The sequence below is a fragment of the Eschrichtius robustus genome, chromosome 4 (genome assembly GCF_028021215.1).
Source record: "Eschrichtius robustus isolate mEscRob2 chromosome 4, mEscRob2.pri, whole genome shotgun sequence".
Taxonomy (NCBI): Eukaryota; Metazoa; Chordata; class Mammalia; order Artiodactyla; family Eschrichtiidae; genus Eschrichtius; species Eschrichtius robustus.
In genome coordinates, this window is record NC_090827.1 from 40175962 (window position 1) to 40198039 (window position 22078).

The following is a 22078-nucleotide window of genomic DNA, read 5'->3' on the forward strand; positions in this document are numbered from 1 at the left end:
TCTAATAAAGATATGTGTGTGTGTGTGTGTGTGTATAGAAAGAGAGAATCTAAAGAAAGAATTGGTAACTAGAGTGGCTTCAAGAAGACAGAATCAGGACCAGTGGGTACCAGCTCAAGGGGGATAGGTGCTGAGCCTCACAGAGAGAACTGTCAAAGTCAGGGCACTAATTAGAATGAAATGGATTCCACTTGAACAGAGTAATTACTAATCCCTGGAGTTTTCAAGTAGAGGTGATGTAGGTACCATGTTATAGAGGAGATTCACCCTTTGGATAGAGGTTCTCACTAGAAAATCTCTAAGGTTCCTTGAACTCTGAGATTCTATAATTCCCCAAAGACAAAATACAACTAGAGGAAGTATCACTGGAGAAATATTATCCATTATAAATTTATTTTCAAAAAATGCCTAGGCTGGGTACTGACCCAGAAAAAAAAATCTGTTCACAGAAGATACCATAAACAAGCTAATATTACATTAGTAATTAACAAATTTTAGAAGAGACCAAAGGAAACTTATTAGGTGGTAAACTGTAAAATTGTTTTGAGATAAAATAAGAGGATTTGACCCATTTCAGAAAAAATGATGATGGACAAATGCAGTAATTTTAGAGATATAAAGGAAACATTAAAGTACCTAGCTAAATCTCCAGACTCTGAAATGTGAATTTCATACTTAGATATGCCAGTAAATGTACTATATTCTATTATATCAAAAAAGAGAAAATTTAGAATTCTTAACACAGTTTTGCCTTTCAGTAACATATTTGTGAGTCATATCCGGTTACTACTACCCTTTTAGTTCTAGCATGCTACAAAATAGGAAGGGAAAATATATAATTATTCCTCATCTACATATTTACATGAACAATCTGGATGCTTGGAATCCCAAAGAATGAAAAAAAAAGAGGAACTTAAGGGTTCTAAAATGGTACACTTCATAGATGGTATATTTAAACAATGTTTTTATCATCCAGAATTGAAACAAACTAAATAGTAAAAAGGTGAAGGGCTGATGACCACCTTTTGAACTTCTTACAACTTTAACATTATGAATTAACGATAGAATATGTTTCCTCTATGAGTTAAAGACCCATCAATTTTTCTATTCTGTACTTGGAAATCAGTCAGTCATTTTAAAAAACAATTATGTACTTTAGAAATTCAATGAAAGGAAAATTTATCACTAAAGTCAGATGAATCTGCAAAGAATTAACAGCTCACTGCTGAAAGACATCAAAAGAGAATATGTGTTTTATTCATGAAATACAATAGTTTATCTGAACAAAGAAGGAGATACTATTTGCAATATAGTTAGAGGTGCCAAACAAATTCAAGTGGATCTCAAGGAAGATATATGAAGAAATCTTTGTCACAGAAAATAAAAGTACAATGTCATGGTAATAGTACAGTAGATTACAATCCTGGTTCACAATTTTCGCTTAGATATTGAGAATGAACTCTGTGTGCTAATGTATTATTTCCTTTTAGTTAATAATATAAACTGCTTTTGATATTTTTATATTAATGATACCACACAAAATAAGAGAAAATGTGTTAAGCATGAAGAAGTTAATGGAAAGATTAAAAAAAGATGATGCTAGGAAAAGACAAGATCCCACTTCATTGCAAAATATCATTCACTTTTTACCTTTATCAGTATAAAAACATAAACATATATACTATAATCTGTGTACATATTACTTTTTAAAAATTACAAATTAAGAATTACATCTATTGGGCTTTAATTCTTCCTGGTTTAGAAATCTTACATAAAGTATTTTACTTTGAAAAACAAAACTCGTAAAAACGTTCCTTTGGCAATTCTATTTGAACTGAAATTGCTTGGCTTACTTTGAAAAGCTCATCATAACCTTTCTTTTCCCTTAAAAAACGTTTTAGGCTTTCTCAACCATACTTTAACCTTAAGGATTTCTAACCATCTTCTGACATTTACGGAGTTCTAAAATTTCAAAATTTACCGTTTAAATTGAAATATTGAGGAAATAGAAACTTGCATTCCGAAATCAAATAATTTTGCTTTATATTGTTCATTTATGAAAATTATATTCTCTAAATGTTGGGCAAGGGTGTGTATGAAATGAATATTTTTAGCAGAATTGAAAATCAAGACAATAAGATCATATCCCGCATAAAAATAACACAAATATATATTTAAGAACCCCAAAATAAAATCAAGTAGCCACTGTGTGGAATCTGGAACCTGGTAAATTTATCCTAAATGTGCTGGATTTGAGCATTATAGTTCTTTGTTTAATAATGCTGCTAATGAAAAGTCTTATATACATCTGTATACATAATTGTATATAGCAAATGGACCTAAGCACTACTGTTATATTTATTTCTCTCCTTCCAAATTTTGAGATCTTTACAGTTGAAAACACAAGAAGATGGACAAAAAAAATAGAAATGTGAAAATATGCATTTTAGGTTCATGATCACTGAAGATTAGGGCAAAAATAATTATAACTCTGCCTTATCTACCACTCTTTATCCATATAAGGTAACAGGTTCCCCTCCCTCTCAAGAACCGGAGTGGGTGCCCAAATTTGCAGTAATTCCAAATCAAGTGCAGCAACAGCATTTTTAGTTTGCTCAACTTCCCATCCCAACCTTTTAACAGCCAAGTGACTGCCTCCTTAAAAAACACTGCTAAGGGCTTCTCTGGTGGCGCAGTGGTTGAGAGCCTGCCTGCCACTGCAGGGGACACGGGTTCGGGCCCTGCTCTGGGAGGATCCCACATGCCGCGGAGCAACTGGGCCCGTGAGCCACAATTACTGAGCCTGCGCGTCTGGAGCCTGTGCGCCGCAGCGGGAGAGGCCGCGAGAGTGAGAGGCCCGCGCACCGCGATGAGGAGTGGCCCCCACTTGCCGCAACTAGAGAAGGCCCTCGCACAGAAACGAAGACTCAACACCAGCCATAAATAAATAAATAAATAAACCCAAAGTTTAAAAAAAACCCCATAAAACTGTCTTCATCTTAAAAAAAAAAAAACACTGCTGAGTGGGTGCATAAACCAGTTCTATTTGCCAGCTGTAGAGAGTTCTCTCAAAGCTTGTGGCTATGGGTAAATGAATTCCATCATTTTTTTTTTTTTCTATAACTAAGAAGAGGGGGAAAAAACCAAACTCTCTTATATTTATTGTAGCCTGGCAATGGTGATATATGTGTGACATATTTTCACCCTTGAAATGCAAAAGTACTTTAGAATTTGGCCAGTACCTTACTGAAATTGACAGATGACTGATGGAAGGTTATAATATACTCTGTCTCATGCAGACTCTACGGAAACCTCTAGCTGAAAATATATGGGAGATTTCTCTCTAACAAGAAAAATTCTTTAAGACAAGCTTAAAGGGTCCCAACATTTGGATTCTAAAGTTTCACAGAATTTCTATGACAGAAATGGTATAGGATTTCAAATGAAGAAGAAAATCTTAATAGTGTTTCACTTAAATATTTTCAATGAAATGTGTCTGCATGTGAAATATTTAGTTTTATATCATTCACTACTTCACTCTGTTTTCACATTGTTTCACTTTCTTTTATCTCTCTTTCTCCAGAATTCTATCTAGTAATATGTTTTAATCACTAGAGCCACTCTTGTACTTGCTAACGCATTAGTTTCAGTCTACTTCTCTTAAGTAATCATCAGAAAGGCTGTTAAAATTTAAGATACAAATGGCACAAAAGCAGCATGACTGAGTAAGAACACTGTGAATTGAGTGTTGGACTCTAGTAACAATTTTGGGTTTTTTTTTTCTTTTTACTTTTGTGACCTTGAAGAAGACACTTAATCTTTTTAAACTTTTACTTTCTCACCTGGAAATTAAAAGAATTGAATCAAGTGATCTCTAAACTTCCCTTCCCTTCAGCCATCATCCTCTAAAATGTTTATGACAGCCCTGCCAAAGTTAGCTAGATGTCCCTGCAAAACTGCCACAGCTCTTTATGCTGCAACAGATGGCAGATGGTACAGGAAAATGCTTAGCATTCAGAGTAGCTGGTTGGCTCCAGGAAAATAAATACAATAAACACTCACCTTTCAGACTGTACAACTTTTTATTATTGAAAGGGCTGGACTAAATTTTACTTTAGTAATACCTATGAGAAAAAAAAAGACTTCCCACTCAAACTAACCAGGTAAAGGATATTTACAGGAAAAAGACTTACACAAGAAGATAAGCTAACACCATCAAATAGTTTAAAAATATATAGTATTTTTTTCCTTAAAGCAGGTCTTTTTGTGAAAAGGTTTTTGATGACAAATTCAATTTCTTTAATAGATATGGGTTATTCAGATTTTCTATTTGTTCTGTGTCAGTTTTGGTATGTTGTCTTTTTTCAAGAATTTGTCCATTTCATCTCAGTTGTTGAATGTGGTAGGCATGAACTTATTCATATAATCTTTTCTCCTTTTAATGTCTATAGAATATATAGTTATTCCACTTCTTTCATTTTTAATATTGGTAATTTATGTTTTATCTCTTTTTCTTAGTTTTGTTAGGAGCTTACAAATTCTACTAATCTTTTCACAAAAACAACTTTTGGCTTTCTTAATTTGCTTTATTGTTCCTGTTTTTTATTTCATTGCTTTCTGTTCTTATCTCTATAACGAATGTTGCACGTGCACTTAAAAAATAACGTATCTTCTACATTTGTTGGTTGTAGTCTACAAACGTTAATTAGTTCAAATCAGTTGACTGTATGTTCAAATCTGCTATGTTGTCATTTACTCTTTTTACTAATTTTCCTATCAATTACTAAAAGACATGTAAAAAAATTCCAGTCATAATTATGCAGTTGTCCATTTTATTCTTTAATCCTGTCAATTTCTGCTTTATTTGTGTTAAAGCTCTATTATTAAGTCATACACATTTAGGATTATTATCTAATTCTGATTAATTCATTATTTTACAATTATGAAGTGTCCTCTTTATCTCTGGAAATCATCCTTGAAGTCTACTTTGATGTATAGCCACTCTAGCACTCTTCTGCTACCTTTTTTTCATTGTGTATCTTTTCTCTAACCTCTTACTTCCAATTAATGCCTTTTTATGTTCATCTCTTATAAACAGCATAGAGTTGGCTCTTGCTTTTTTATACATCCTGACAAGCTCTTACTTTTAACTGCATGTTTATTCTGTATATGAAATATAAATGTTGGTACAGTTGGGTTTAAGTCTACCATTTTACTATTTGTTTTTTACTCACCCATTATATGTTCTCCCTCTCCTGTCTTCTTTTGGGATAACCAAATAGTTCTTGATATTCCATTTTAGTTTTCATATTATCTTTTAGGTTTATCTTTTTGTATTAGTGGTTGCTCCGGGAATTACAATTTGCTTTCTTATCACACTCTACTTAGAATTAATACCACTACACATAAAATGAAAGAAACTTGCAAAAGTATAAGTCCATTATTTTGCTAGCATTGTCATATATATTTTTGCATCTACCTACTTATAAGTACCATAATAATGTTATGATTTTGTCTAAAATGTTCAATTTAAAAATAATTGGAAAAAATATTCTTTTTCATATATTTTCATCATATATATTCTATGTTCAATGTTCTTTATTTCTTCTTGTAGATTCAAATATACAACAGGTGTCATTTCTCTCAGCATGAAGAGCTTCCTTTAACATTTGTGAAAAACAGATTAGTTGGCAGTATATTCTCATTTCTTTAATTTAGCTGAAAATTTCTTTTTTCAGCCTCAATACTGTGAGATAGTTTCACTAGATACAGAATTGTCAGTGGATAATCTTCTTTCTTTTAGCACTTTAAATATATAATTTCATTGCCTTCTGGTCTGCATCATTTCCAGTGAGAAGACATCCATCATTCTCAGAATTGTAACCCTTTGTACAATGTGTACTTTTCCCTGCTGGTTATTTCAAAGGTTTTTCTTTGCCTTTAATTCTCAACTCTTTGCCTATGATATGCCTACGTATTTTTTCTTGTGTTTATCTTGCTTAGATGTGATGTCTTCTTGGACGCATAAAGATGTTTTTCATTAAATTTGGAAATTTCCAGCTATTCTTTCTTTCTTTTTTTTATAAATGTATTTATTTTATTAATTTATTTTTGGCTTGTTGGGTCTTTGTTGCTGCACGTGGTCTTTCTCTAGTTGCGACGAACGGGGGCTACTCTTCATTGCAGTGCGCGGGCTTCTCATTGCGGTAGCTTCTCGTTGCAGAGCACGGGCTCTAGGCACACGGGCTTCAGTAGTTGTGGCCTGTGGGCTCAGTAGTTGTGGCTCGTGGGTTCTAGAGCGCAGGCTCAGTAGTTGTGGTGCACAGGCTTAGCTGCTCCGTGGTATGTGGGATCCTCCCGGACCAGGGCTCGAACCCATGCCCCCTGCACTAGCAGGCGGATTCTTAACCACTGCGCCACCAGGGAAGCCCCCAGCTACTATTTCTTCAACTACTTTTTCTGCCTTAGTCTAGTTCTCTTCTTCTGAGACTCCAGTTCACATATGATAGGCCACCTGTTATTAATTTATAGGCCCATCAGGCTTTGTTCATTTTGTTCTCAATCAATCGTTTTGTTCAGATTAGTCTCTATAGATCTACAAGTTTACTAATCTTCTCTACTGCCTTCTCCAATATGGTGTTCAACCATTCAATGAAATTTTCACATCAGATACGTTATTTCTCAGTTCCAGAACTTTCATTTGATTATTGTCCTTATATTTTCCATTTATGCACTGGGATTCTCTGTTATTAGGAACATCTTTTTCTTTAAGTTCTTGAACATTTATAATAACTGCTTTCGAGCTCTTGTCTGCTAATGTAACCCAGATTTTCCTGTTTCTTAACATGTCTAACATTTTATTTGTTGTGTACTAAACATTGTACATTGTAGGGATTGTGGATTATGTTACTGTCCTTGAAAGAATGTTGATTGTTTTTTAATTCTAGGTGGTAGCTAAGTTACTGGTTTATCATCTTGAACTTGTTGAGGCTTAGTTTTATGCTTTTTTTAGGGTGAATCTGTTTGTTTCGTCCCTTGTACTAAGGTGAATTCCTTAGTCCTGGGGTATAATCTCCACTCTGTAGGTGTTGGCCTTCTAAGATTTCCATGGAGAGACTGAGGTGTTTACTAAGTCCTGTCATCTGAAAGGACTGAAACTCCAATTTCTGTCTCCCTCCATAGTGAACAGCAACTGAGAACTCTGCCTAGGCTTTAAATTCCACAAATGTAAGGAGTCTCTCTTGTTCACCCTGTCCTTAACATCTAATACAGCAGGTGCTTAATGTTTCTTGTTAAATGAATAAACTATGAAAGACTGAAAGAAAATTTTCTGAGCAGGACAAGACACAATCTGTTTTTCCTTTTCCTCTGGAAATTGTTCATTTGTTCAGTTATATTTTCTGAGTATCTACTACATTGCTGGGATTGTGCCATGAGCTATAGATAGAAATGTTAACAGAATCAACCATCCCTGCTCTCACAGAACTTGAAATTTTAGCCAGGGATCATTGTGGCATAATTTAGCTTATAGTATGCAGCAGTGACTGCAATTAAAGGACCTACGTTTGAATCCAGCTCTATTACAGACTAGCTGTTTGACCCTAAGTGAAATATTCAATCTCAGTTTACCCATCAGTAAAATGGTGATAATAAAATACATCATGTGTTGTTATGGGAGTTATATGAAATTACCTCGTACAAACTAAGCACAGAATGAGTGCTACTGCTAATGAATTTAGCTACTACTAAATTTATTATGAGACTAACTCTCAGAAAACATCTAATCTTAAACTGGATATTTATTTATTGGAGGTTTAAACAATTGTTTGGCATTATTTCACAGTCATATTTGGCCAAGATTCACCATATAGTGCAATTCCATAATACTTGAACCTTAGAGTCAGATGTATTTGGGAACTCAGACTTTGTTTCAAAGTCTACCATATATTATGTAACATTTAAGTAGAGTCTGGGGCAGTATCCCATCATTGAACAGATTAATATTCATTAGCTAATATAATTAGTGTTAATATGTGTGCAAAGTATGAATATTCACATGAAGTGGGAAAAGTAGAGACTATGAGTAATCATGATCACTTATTACTTCAGGTCAGCTTTTGACACTAAGAGTTTTGGCACCACCTTAGGTGACATCAACTTTCAGTTTCTGGAGCTTTCCAGATTTTGGAATTGTGAATGAGGGATTATGGACCACACCTTTTGAGTAACTGAGAGAAGGAATTAAGAAGGATGTCAAGTAAGAGAAGGTAGCTTGAATAATATATTTGAATAAACCTGTATTTATTAGGGGGTAAGTTTTGCAAACTGGTTGCTCTGACAAACTTCAGTCTCCAAGGTTTACCCTTTTGCTATTTGCATCTATATGGCTTGACACAGAGCTTTGCACCGAGTCAGTACAAAAATAATATCTGGTGAATTAATAAATTAATGTGTTACCAGTGAAAAAGAAAGCACAGGTCTGAAACCTGTCCTTTTCAGAAACTTCACTGTTAATTTTCCATAATCCCTTCTTTCCATCTCACTCTCCAATCTATGTCACAAAATCAGTTATTTTTTCACAAAAGTTTGACAAAAAATTTGCTACACAAAGAAGCAGAGCAAACTTAAGAATGCCTCACAGAGTCACTGAAAGGCATGCTGTACCATAGTGAATTGCAGGACACAGTTTCTAATAAACAAAACTGCTGAAACATCATACAGTACTGTTTACAATGCTTTTACTTGCCACTGCAAAGTAAACCTAGAGCCTGGTCTACTGAATGAGCATTAATACACTCAAAAAAATAAGAATTTTTTATCCTTGCCTTAGTCAAATTAAATGGGAACTTTGAAAAAGATACGTTGAAAACTTGAGCTTTCAACAACCTACATTTCTTTAAAGCAGATACTTAAGTCAGGATAAAACCAAAAGCAAGCATATTAATTTAAACTTTCCTGCTATCATATAAAAGATATACCTGGGTTGTGGCTTTGATTCTGGCTTGACAGACTGTTGTTCTTTTTTGATAAAACTTTTCTAGAATAAGAGAAAGAAGAATTGACACAATTAGGAAAACAACTTCATTGTCTATAAAATCTTAATTCCATTGATGTTCTATTATATTATCAAAGGGATAAACAACTGATCCATTATAATATATAAGCCTAAACATTGATATAAGTATATATTATAAACCTAAACACTTATATAAATAAGTAAGTATACTCAGAGGAGTATGATCACAGAACCTCCTCCAGCATCTTTTGGCCCCCAGGAATACAATTCCTTCTGATCATTTCAGTGAGCAAATATCCATAAAAATCTACTAAAGATAAGAATTTGTTTATTTAATTACTTATTTGCCCTCTGTCTTACAAAAAGTTTTAAGGTAGCTTACAAAAAATATAGTATGTATGAAAAAAGAAAGAAAAGAATATCAAGTTAAAGGGAAAATATGGATAGAAAAATAATGTCAAGTGTTTTCTGATACTGCTTACTGTGTTACACAGATTTGCCTCTCAAATTCCCAGCTATCAAAGTGTTACGGACAGAACTGTGTTCCCCTAAAAGTCATATGCTGAAGCCCTAATCCCCAAATGTGACTATATTTGGAGATAAGGCCTTTCAAGAGGTAATTAAGGTTAAATGAGGTCATAAGGGTGAGGCTCTAATCCAATAGGACTGCTGACCTTATAAGAAGAGGAAGAGATGCCAGGGGCATGTGTGCACAGAGAAAAGGCCATGTGAGGACACAGCAAGGAGCAGCCATCTATAAGCCAAGGAGAGAAGCCTCGGGAAAAACCAACTTTGCCCTAGAACTGTGAGAAAATCAATTTCCGTTGTGTCAGCCACCCAGCCTACAGTATTGTATTATGGCAGGCCTGGCAAACTAAAACACAAAGTAACAACGAAAACACAGTAGTTCTAACATTCACAATGTCTATAAGAGAAGTAAACTTATTTTCTGTGAAAAATTTCTTCCATGAGTCCTTCAAAAGAAGCCTGGGATAGTGTAATGGTCAGTTTCAACAGCATCTCTTCAACAATGACACTTGAGAGTTTACTATGGATCTTTTACACAGTCCTTCAATGTCAGTCAATAGTTGAAAGAACAACTTAGGAAGATGATTCCCCAAGATCTCAAAATAACTAGGTCGTTCCCTTTCTGGTCATTCGGTGTGATCCAAAGGTTAAACTGATACCTGGAGGCATTGCATATCCATTTTATAATCTGCTATGACAATTATTTTGCCCAAAATAGCTTTTGAAAAAATGGCCTCGGATAAGAGGAATTTGAGGTAATCTTGACAATGAGAAAAGGTTAACGGATTTTGGATTATTGGTGTTGTCTTCCCTCTCAGACTCTATAAGAAGTCGGTGCCAGAAAGTGCCTTGGCTATTGATGTGCTCCTGATACCACAACGAAAATGCTTATTTTACTTTTGCTTTAAAGTTGCAAATAGGGACTTCCCTGGTGGCACAGTGGTTAAGAATCTGCCTGCCAATGCAGGGGACACGGGTTCGAGCCCCGGTCCAGGAAGATCCCACATGCTGTGGAGCAACTAAGCCCATGCGCCACAACTACTGAGCCTGTGCTCTAGAGCCCATGAGCCACAACTACTGAAGCCCTCATGCCTACAGCCCGTGCTCTGCAACAAGAGAAACCACCTCAATGAGAAGCCCCTGCACTGCAACAAAGAGTAGCCCCTGCTCACCGCAACTAGAGAATGCCAGCACACAGAAACGAAGACCCAACGCAGCCAAAAATAAAATAAATTAATTAATTTTTTTAAAAAAGAGCCCGCCTACCAATGCAGGGGACATGGGTTCAATCCCTGGTCTGGGAAGATCCCACATGCCACAGAGCAACTAAGCCCATGCACCATAACTACAGAGCCTGTGCTCTAGAGCCCTCGTGCCACAGCTACTGAAGCCCGCATGCCTAGAGCCCATGTTCTGCAACAAGATAAGCCACCGCAATGAGAAGCCCACGCACTGCAACCAAGAGCAGCCCCCCTCGCGACAATTAAAGAAAGTCCGCACACAGCATTGAAGACCCAACGCAGCCATAAATAAATAAATAAATAAATTTATTTAAAAACATAAAGTTGCAAATATGTATTTAACCACTATTTGGCAACTGAAGCCAAAGAAGTCTCTTCTATAAAATCTCAGGATATATAAAAAGTGTAAAGATGAAATGTGGAAGAAATTTGTATTTGTATTGCAAAACTACTCAGTTTTAAGACACAGAGTGATTGTTTTAAATACAAGCTTCACTCTGTCCTATAGTGAGTGCTCTCTCGGATGCAGTCTGACTTGTATATGTAAACTTGTATTTCATGTCATTCATTTTTTAAGATTGAAGATTAACTTTTCTTCTACCGTTATGTTAGAATGCAAGAATAACCTTGAGAATTAATTTGCATCATCTATCAACTATTTGTTACTTTTAGAATTCCCTGATCATGTTTTCTTTTTCAAAGCATTCACCCTCAAAAATAATACTGTACTTTTTAAAACTTATGTGCAACATATAGGTGATAATAAAACATGAAGAAGCACCTATATTTTAAATATTGCTCCCAAGATGTTCCATGACACATATTCATGGCTAGAAAAAATACTCATGGCTACAAAAATTATTTTTTAACCTATGTAGTCCATACTTTTGCACACAACAAAGTGCTTGGCTTGGAACACACTGTCCTTATGTGATACTGCTATTTACACTTGCCAACTAAATTTTTTTAACTGCTTCCTTCTTGGCCAGACTAACTGAGATTGGCATATTCTCCATCATGAGAGGTGTCAAATATGAAGGCCACTAAGCAAAACAGTCTCAGACAAACATTCTTGAGGATTTTTCTTAATAAAATGTTCTCTGATTTTTTTCCAGTTACCTCTGTTGTGTCTTTTTCTTCCTACCTACCATAATTAGAAACTGGCGGTGGCGGGGAGTTTGGTCACCTTTTTGCGAAGTCAATAGCAGTCCTTTTCTTTAAGGGGTCCTGGGGGTTTTTTTCTAAGTCTTAGTTTTCTCCATACTTATATATTAAAATCTCAAGTCCATTCTGCCTTGACGTTTCAATTCCATTCTCTCTCAAAATGCTTTTTCTTTCCACAGCTGCCAGCTGCTTCTCTAGACTTCTTCAAGATCCTAGTCTCTCCATGACAATGCATTTGAAGCGACACATTCTAAATACTTGGATAACGATGTAAGTCACTTATTAAATACTCATGTCAAAATTTTCCAATTTTTTTAACAACCTATGTGAATTTATTTCAAACCTTTTTCAGACTCCTTTCCCCTACATATTTTCTCAAATCCCACAACTTAACTGGCACCAACTTCTGATATTTCACATAATATTACATCTCAAGCTTCTTTTTAGAAGCAGCTACCTAATCCACCAATTCCCCCTTCTTTCCAAATCTCATCTGGAATTTATTTTTTCCTTTTGACAATGCTGCTAATTTCTCTCATAGTTTGATGATTAAATTCTTGCATTGATTAACCAGAGATGAAATATGGAAGAAAGCCTTTCACTTCACATCATAATGCTAGCCATACTTCTATATTACTACTATTAGTGTGAAATTCTGCAATATGTTTGCAATAACAAGGTACTCTATAATTGGCACATTACACCTCCAATACTTACCCTAAAATGTGGTTAAAGGGGATTTTCTAAGTAGCAAGAAATTTTCATAGTTTTAAACAGCTTTGTGACCCTACCAGAAGCATATGTAAACACACCATTCAAGGTAAATGAAAGGTTTCTTTAAAATTAGATAACTGTGAAGAGAAAATCACTGATAGCATATACATATAAAATTAAAAATTACACATTAAAACATGTGAAATAAACTGAAAAGCTTTTTCTGCCAGGCTTGAAACTTGTGTTTCCCCAGCAGAAGTCAGGCATGTCACCAGCACATTCTGTGAAATAGCAGTGAGTTGCATTCCCTGTACTGCTACTGCTTCTTGTATAAGAAATGTTTTAAAAAGAAAACTGTCAGTAACTTGCACACATGCAGAACCAGAAGGCACCAAACACATCATTTTGGAATTTTCCACAAGTCATTATCTTTACATTGTTATATTTTAGAGAACACATACAAACCACAGAAGGGTTTTCCAGCCATAGAGCCACACCCAGGAAGTTGTGATAGGCCCAGGAAACCCATAGTTTCTCAAAATCTTCTTGTGGAGCCACAGAAGCCCCATTGTGAAGGTGTTCTCAAGTGTGGTATTTCTTTTACATTTCTTAAGAGAAGTGGAGGGAATACCATAGGTAATGCTGGTCACTCTGTAATAGCCATGGCCTCAAAAGGCCATTCAACTTTCAAATTAGGAAAGACTGAGGGAGGTGGCCCAACAAAACATAGGTTTTTCCTTTACCAGTCACTAGATAAAATTTCTTTAACCTCCAAGGGAAATCAAAACTCTTTGATATTTAGCAATTTAAGGATCACATAGGAGGCAATACAAAGACTGATGAGAAAAAGGGAGCTGGATAGAGAACTATACATCCCAGTGTAAGTCCCTCTGAGGGTTGGAACCTATTTGTAAAAGATGTTAACAGGGCTGTTGCTTCCAGGAGCATGTTCATAGCAACAAATCACAGCATAATACTACCACACATTCTAAAAAGAAAAATCAAATATATTTTAAATGCATAGCTGAAATGAAGGGAAAGTAATAGAATTCTTTTCTGGTAGAAAACAACGAGAATGTTGAATTTACTGTTGTATGAGTTCTGGAGCCTGTCTTAGCCTTGGGGATGGCATGGAAATTTTAGACAACCTAGAGCCTGGGTTTTAATGAGCTCCGTGCCCTGCAGTTGGGAGACAAACACTGGAACCCAGAGCATGAAGGAATATCAGAGCTGAGAACACCTCTCATAAAACCTAGGTACTGGAAGTGCAATATCCTTAGAATATAAACCAGGATTTTAAAATTCCCCTGGGGAGAGAAAGAAGGAAGTAGAAACAGAAAGAGAAAGAGATACCATGAGACCACTTGTCTGTCATGGCCTTGCCTCTGGGTGGAGAGGAGAAAAAGTCATTCCTAGGAATTTTTCAGGACAAGACTTCATTCATACAGATTTGGGGCCTGACTTCACACTATGTGCAATTCCCTAAACACCCCCTGCCAAAGAAAAGCAAAAAATTAAGAATAAAGTGGTCCCAGGTTGGTAGTGCACTAAAAGAGTACCTGGTAAAAGCTAATATCGGGCTTCCCTGGTGGTGCAGTGGTTGAGAGTCTGCCTGCCAGTGCAGGGGACACGGGTTTGAGCCCTGGTCTGGGAGGATCCCACATGCCGTGGAGCGGCTGGGCCCGTGAGCCACAATTACTGAGCCTGCGCGTCTGGAGCCTGTGCTCCGCAACAAGAGAGGCCGCGATAGTGAGAGGCCTGCGCACCGCGATGAAGAGTGGCCCCCGCTTGCCACAACTAGAGAAAGCCCTCGCACAGAAACAAAGACCCAACACAGCCAAAAATTAAAAAAAAATAATAAATAAATTTAAAAAAAAAATTATAAAAAAAAAATTTAAAAAAAGCTAACATCAATCAGTTTTAGAAGAATGCAGTTTAAATTCAGGATTCAAAGAATTCTCACAATAAAATACCACGAAAAATGAGCTCACAGTCAGAAAATCATAAAACATAAGAAAATAAGCAATCAAAGTATCAGAAGAAACAACAAACTACACATTCAGAAACTCAAAGACTCAGTACTGAAACTAAGGTATACAGAATATAAAATAAGAGTGAGCTTCCATTTCTATATGTTTAGAGGTATATATTATTAAAGTAACCAAAAATTTGCAAAGCTGACCAAGCTGATTTGAAAAATAACAACCAACTGTTCTAAAAATGAAAAATAATTGAAATAATTGGAAACTCAGTGAGTAGCAAAAAAAAAAAAAGAATGGACACACAAAAAGAAAACACATAAAAGAGGAATCAGGAGGGAAAAAAAGACCCAGATATAGCAATAAGAGACAAAGAGATGGCAAATGTGAAAAAGTGGGGAAAAAGACAAAGAGTGACAATTAAATGGAAGACAACATATGTGTAAGGAGAGTTTTATAAAAAGTTTTAATCAGAGCTTATAAAGAAAAAGTGGAAGAAAAAAAGCATTTAAAGAGATAGTGACAGAGATTTTTTTCCAGAATGCTGAAAGACACTGACTTTCATAGTTAGGAAGCCAAACAAAAACCAAGCAGAATAAAAAGAAAATCACACTTACACATCTCATAATAAAACAGCAGAACAACGAAAAGAAGTCCTTAGAAGTAGAGAAGAGAGATTACTCACAAAGGAAAGACAACTGGACAAACATCTTATTTTTCAACAGCAACACTGGCAGCCAGAAAACAGGGGAAAGATAACTTCAAGATTCTCACAATGTATTATTGAGGAGGAAAAAATAAATATAAATGTAAGTTTTCTGCCATCTGACCCTTACTAAAGGTACTTCTAAAGGATGTAATTCAAGAAGGAAAATCATCCTATAGCCTGTGATGCTAGATATAAGGGCAGGTAAAAAAAAATTGGTAAGCATGTAGGTAAACCTAAACAGACAAGGAAGTAAAAAACAAAATAACGGTTTCTAATTTGTGAAGTTAAAAATAGTGAAAATAATAAGAGAGAATTAAACTCTGGTAGTTAAGGCAATCTAAGATTTCTATATGAGGTGGGAAAAGGATAAATATACTTTAAGTTAAAAGCATGTATTAAAATCCATAGGTTAACCACTTATAAAAAGTAAAAGAAGAACATAAAGGTCAAACGAGTACAAGGAAAACTAGTACAATGCTAGTTTGTACAATGTACTAGTACAAAACTAGTACAAGGAAAACTAGTACTAGGAAAAATGGAACAAGAGGGGAAAATATGTCAATCAATTTCCAAAAAAGACAAAGGAGCAAAAGAGAATAAAAGGGCAAAATAGAAAGAACAAATAGAGAGCACAGAACAGAAGGGGTATAAATGCATCTAAATACATTTTTGAAAATACAACTGCATGATGTTCAAAAAAAAGAAATAATGGTGGCCTAGAAATATGTGAAAAAAAAATTCTCAGCCTGATTTGTCATTAGGGAAATGCAAATTAAAATCACAAAGAAATATTTCATATCTTCCAAATTGGAAAAGGTTAAAAGTTTGACATATTAAGTGTTGCCAAGCATATGAAGCAATGCAGACTCTCATAAACTGCTTCTAGGAGTGGAAAACTGTTCTCTATATTGCCTGGTAACACTGAACATACGCCCACTGGCCAGCACAGCCAGTCTACTCCAGGCTGCTTGTGCCTACAGGCAATCACTTATTCAGGCAGTTAATAATCAGTTATGGAGTTCCTACTGCCCAGGCTGAAGGGATCAATATTCTGGCATCTATATAACCCATTCTCGATGCAACAGGATGCAGGTTCATATTGATGCTGGGAATTCTTACCCTAGAGAAACTCTTGCACCTAACACTTGTAAAAGAATGTAGCAGAATTGTTCATAATAGGACATAACTTTTTAAAAAGGCAAATATCTCTCAGCAATAGAAAGGATAATTAAATTGTAGTGTAATCATTCAATGGGATGTTGTGCATCCATGAAAATGAATGAACCACGGGGCCACAGATCAACATTTATGAAGATTGATGGCTCTCAAAAATACATTGCTGAGACTTCCCTGGTGGCACAGTGGTTAAGAATCTGCCTGCCAATGCAGGGCACATGGGTTCGAGCCCTGGTCCGGGAAGATCCCATATGCTGCGGAGCAGCTAAGCCCGTGCACCACAACTACTGACCCTGCAGCTCTAGAGCCCGCGTGCCACAGCTGCTGAAGCCCACGTGCCTAGAGCCCGTGCTCCGCAACAAGAGAAGCCAGCAATGAGAAGCCCGCGCACTGTAACGAAGAGTAGCCCCCGCTCACTGCAACTAGTGAAAGCCCACGTGCAGCAACAAAGACCCAACTCAGCCAAAAATAAATAAATAAATAAATTTATTTTTAAAAAAATATATTTCTGGGCAAAGAGAGAGAGAAGACATTATAATTCCACACACATAACGTGAAAAACAAGTAAAAGTAAGCAAATACTAAATAGAGATGTGTGTAGATGTGCTAAATTATAAAGGGAACAATCAACATAAAATTAAGGAGACTGGTTTCTTCAGGATATGAAGGGAAAGAAAAGACACAATGAGTTCTGTTCCCTAAGTTTTATAGGTATTTGTTTTAGTGTTATTCTTTAAGCTATAGAGCTATAAATAGATACGTATATGAATAATACACTGTTTTGTATAATTGATACATAAAACAATACAAATTTTAAAAATAGTGTGGTAGAAAAATTCCTTGAGTTTAAGATGAGTGTCTGTCCCCCAAGAAAGAAAAGAATGAAAAGATCTTGGGAATCTGTGGGTTTCCCAAGTATTCAATATATCAAAACTTACTAGGAGGTTACATGGCTCCAAATCTCTCCTGTGGTTTGTGTGTGTTCTTGGAAACTTCAAAATTCAAGAATGCCAAGCAATGGAACAGCTGCTGCCAGGAATGAGTTGTCTTATTCTGAAATTTTAAGTGTATGAATCTATAAATACATATGATTAATTTTTTTTTATCAGCTAGAATTAAAACAACAAAATGAGGAAATGAGTTCATGTTTTACAATTTGGGGACATTTTAATGTGCTTGTGTTCATATTGATATTGAAGTTGATGCTCAAATGAATGTAAGGCGCTTATTTGATTCTGAATATGTTTCTCCCTTTGTATTTAACATACCCTCCCAGGTAATTAATTTATTATTAAACAATTCGGTTATAAACTGGATAGAATTTTAAACTTTTGAATTCAATCCTTTTCATTCGTGCATTTGTTTGGGATTTATTTAACTGTAAGACCATTGTAAATAGTGAGTTTGGTTATCATCATAAGATTTATATACTATGTGCTAGATTTGGAACTGCATCCCAGAACTAATAAATTGTTATAACTAATAATTAGAACCTACTATCTGCTTTATGTTCATGTTCTTCAAGCTTCACCAAGACTCTGCAAAATAGATACTTTAATTCTCACTTTTCCTTAGGAAGTTGAGAAGTTTAATATCTTTACCTTGATTACACAAGTAGGAGGTGACTGGGATTCAGACTCAATACACTACTCTATCCAGAAGATGAAATTGGTAATACAGGTAGAAGATTTTTAATCTATGAAAATAGTCAGAATACAGTGAACAAAGACAGCATTAGAGTTTACATTAGATTTTTAATTGATTGGCACTCAGCAATTTTGTTTTCCACTCATTTCTTTTAGAAAACCTCCAATGATTTTGTAGGGAGTCAGTAGGACTTAATCATAATGGGATTTAGAACAGCCAATCAGATGCATGGCGGGGGTGGTCAAAAGCTGCCCCAGCCTGCTAACTACAACTTGACTATTTCCCCTTGTTTGGAGCATGTTTATGGGGAATTACGTAAAACAGTGCTTATCAAACTTTATGTTCTTATAAATCACTAAGATCTAATTCCTAGAGACTCAGGATATACTTGGATGATATATCAGCTTATTGAAATTGTCCAGATTATTTTATTTGGGTGAAAGCTCTATTATCAAAATAGCTGGCATATTTTCCCAGGCCAATTTTGACATTCACTGTAGTTCTATTTCATTATTTGAAAATGTGTTTCTGATATCTTTGATCGGTTATAATCTCACTCATCAACATTCACAATAAACCACATTCCTATCCCACCACATGACTAAATTCAGCATAGAGTATCTGTACCTCAGGTATTTGTCAGGAAAAAGATTACATTGTATAGACTGTCACTACTTATCAAAAGCTCACTTAAAAGGCAAAATATTATGGGGAATTGTCTAAAACAGTGTTTCTCAAACTTTTATATGCTTATAAGTCACTACTGATCTTATTCAAATACAGATTCTGATTCAATACATTTGGGGTGGGTCCTGAAAGCAAAATTTTTAACAAGTTCCTGGATGATAACAACGCTATTGACCCATGGAGTCGGAAGGGCCTAACTAAACCTGCAGAGAATTATCTAATTTTAGTTGGTTATTGCTTTGCTTTTTCTTTGGGTACTTTTGTTTTTGAGGAATAAGAAGCAGTGGAAATCTATGTGAAAATCCAAAACCAACACTTCTTTGGAGGACAAATTAACAATATATAATAAAAAACAAAGCAAAAGGGGGAAGCATACCAGCAACTCCACTACAAGGAATTTATCCTAAAGAAATTTAGAATATGCACCAACATTTAACTACAAATATAATGCACTGCATTCCATTAAAGCATTGTCAATTACCAAGATAACCAAAAATGAGTTATTTAATATTAAAGAAAATATGTTAATAAGAAAAGATGCTCAGAATATATTTTTGAGTGAAAAATATAAGGTTATAAAGCATTGTTGCTGTAATAAGTATGGTTGATTTTCTCATTTTTGGCTCATCTGGGTTTCCTTCAGAATATAGGTATTACGAGCATATTTATAAAAACTATTTTAACACGTGGTAAAAAGCAAATGTTAAAGGCTTTATAGGATGGTCATAATTATGTAGTAACAGTATAGGGAGAACAGAGAAGGAAGAACACAAAGACCTAAAATAATTTGAGTTTAAAAGTTGTCCTATGTGTCTGGTTCAAGGATACAACTGGAGTCAGATTAGGAATCAATCACCGCAGACAGAGCCCTGAAGCAGCCCTGTGTGGCTGAGAGGATCGTCATCCTCTGATACTCTCCTAACACAACAACTGAATGGGAGTGTGTGTGGCCTCCTGATTACTACCAACCAGATCTCACTATCTGCAACTTAGTCTTCATCACCAGATCTCCTACAACTCAGAGTTTTGAGTTTGTGCCCTTGGGATGGATTTGTTTGGTCCTCTCCAGACAGCCAATGAAACCCATCCTGTCTGCAGACTCAAAGGGATCTTCTAATAAGACTGTTGGAGGAGGTTAGAAAAAAGAAAAAAAGAACCCAACAGGAGAACTGCGTGACAAAATGAGAATGGCCACGGATTCCAGAGAAGAGGAATGGGCCAAAAAGTCCATTTCAGGACAAAGAATTAAGGATCGTACAACTCTTTCAGTCAATACAGAAAAAAAAAAAAAAAAAATTAGAGCAAAATTTATGCAACATCCTTAAATCATCTTTTTTTCTTTTTCCTCTTCCTAATAATATTATCATGGTTGTGTTTTTCACTGCTTTGGAACCTTGAGTCTCTTATGTGTTCCACTTGGGGAAATGTCAAATAGCTTATTATTCATTTATTCAACAAATATTTTCTAAACCTCTAGTTTATGACAGAAACCATTCTAGACACTGGGGTTGCACTGGTGATCTAAAACGTCCTCAGCCTTATGGAACCTACATTTAGTGAGGAAGGCCAGTAATAAACCAGTAAAGAGATTCATGATGCACTATGAAAAAATAAAAGTAGTGGTGCTCCTTTAGGTGGGATTCAGGGAAGAACAATCACAGGGAGTAGCATCTATCAGAGATATATAATCACATCTGCCTGATTCTGCTATTGGGAATCACATAAACATGGACGTTCTGCAATTAATTCCAGGACATGTCTTGCATCAAGTATCAAGAACAATGAATATACGATCATGGTATTTTCCTTATAGAACTAATAATGCGTGTGTGTATGTGTATGTTTTCAACCTTAAAAATAAAATAGCCAGTTATTTTACCCACAAAATGGGTTTATTCGGGAATAGCAGAGAATTGCAATTTCGGACAGACACGCTATGGTGAATCACAGGCAACTCTGAAGAATAAAGGAGAGGGGTCTTGCTTTGAGTAGGTGTTAGGAGGAAATTAAGAAGGGTTGTTTTGAACAAAAGTTCATTGGAGAAGAGCAAGAGCCTGAGGTTGTGGGGGACGTTCCTTCTTTTTCTGAAAAGCAGGAGATAAAATTCCCGTGTGATTAATGTCTTCCCTTGTCAAAACAATTCTCACCTTCCTTCTTCCTGCTGGTTATGCAAGTGCAAAGAGTGGTATACACGTGAGAGTTCCCCCTCAGGCTGCATGGCTCCATTTTAAATGAGGTTCCCTTTATTTATTTTCACAGTGTGTATATATATTTGTGTGTGTGTGTGTGTGTGTGTGTGTCTGTCCTTATCTCCTTATCTTCCCCATCACCTTTATCTACTATGACCACCACTACTATTACTTTTGCTATCACTATTACTACTATAAGCCTATAATTCCTTATTTGTAACTCAGAAATCCAGAAAGCTTTGAAAACCAACAAATTTTTCATAACACATATGGAGGGGAGAATTTAACTCACCTAACCTTTGGTGGCAAAACCTGACCAGAACCAACCAACAAATGACCTATATAGTAGCCTGTATCTCCCACTTAATGAGAATATTCTTATGCTTTACTACAAAACATTACCATGCTTTGATTACAGGTTTGATTACAGATCTACTTATCTTCTTACCTTTCTAAAGTTTGGAATTTTCTGATTCCCAAATATCGCTGGTCCCAAGAGTTTTGAATAAAGCATGGATCTCCACACCTACGACAAGCTACAGCTATCACCACTGCTGCTGCTCTTACTAAAAAACTTTGCCTTTGAGTACTTCTGTATTTGTTATTCCAATTCATTCTCACATCTCATTAGCCTAAATGTGTATAATTGAAGAGAAAATTTTGCACCTAATCCATCTACTGTTTAATGAATACACTTGACTTTTCAGACATTTTTTTCTGATCATTTAAAAAAGCATATCACAACAAATCTAAGTCAATGCAATATTAACAGCCATAGCATTATCCAAAGCCTGTGGCCATAACCCAGGATGTTTATGTCTCCTGGCACTTTCTATGTCTCCTGGCACTTTCTATGCCTACTTATTATTACTACTGAAGTTTTCATTCATATTCAACATCCATGTCTGGTGCATTTTGTTTGATGAAAACAAGCTAATTAGTGCTGAACCTTTCCTAGTTCATAAATTTATTCCTAAGAACATTAAAAGGAAGTCAAGTGAGACATGTTCAGTAACAGATGTTTGCCT

The 22078-nt window shown here is 35.6% G+C and overlaps 1 protein-coding gene across 1 annotated transcript in view; it reads right to left on the reverse strand.

Annotated features, from left to right (window-relative positions):
- The window catches only part of IQCM (IQ motif containing M), a 371477-nt gene that overhangs the window by 234128 nt on the left and 115271 nt on the right, over nucleotides 1-22078 (reverse strand). Inside the window, 2 exon segments of the mRNA XM_068541959.1 lie at nucleotides 8979-9037; nucleotides 20318-20326. Coding sequence (XP_068398060.1) covers nucleotides 8979-9037; nucleotides 20318-20326 — 68 coding nt within the window.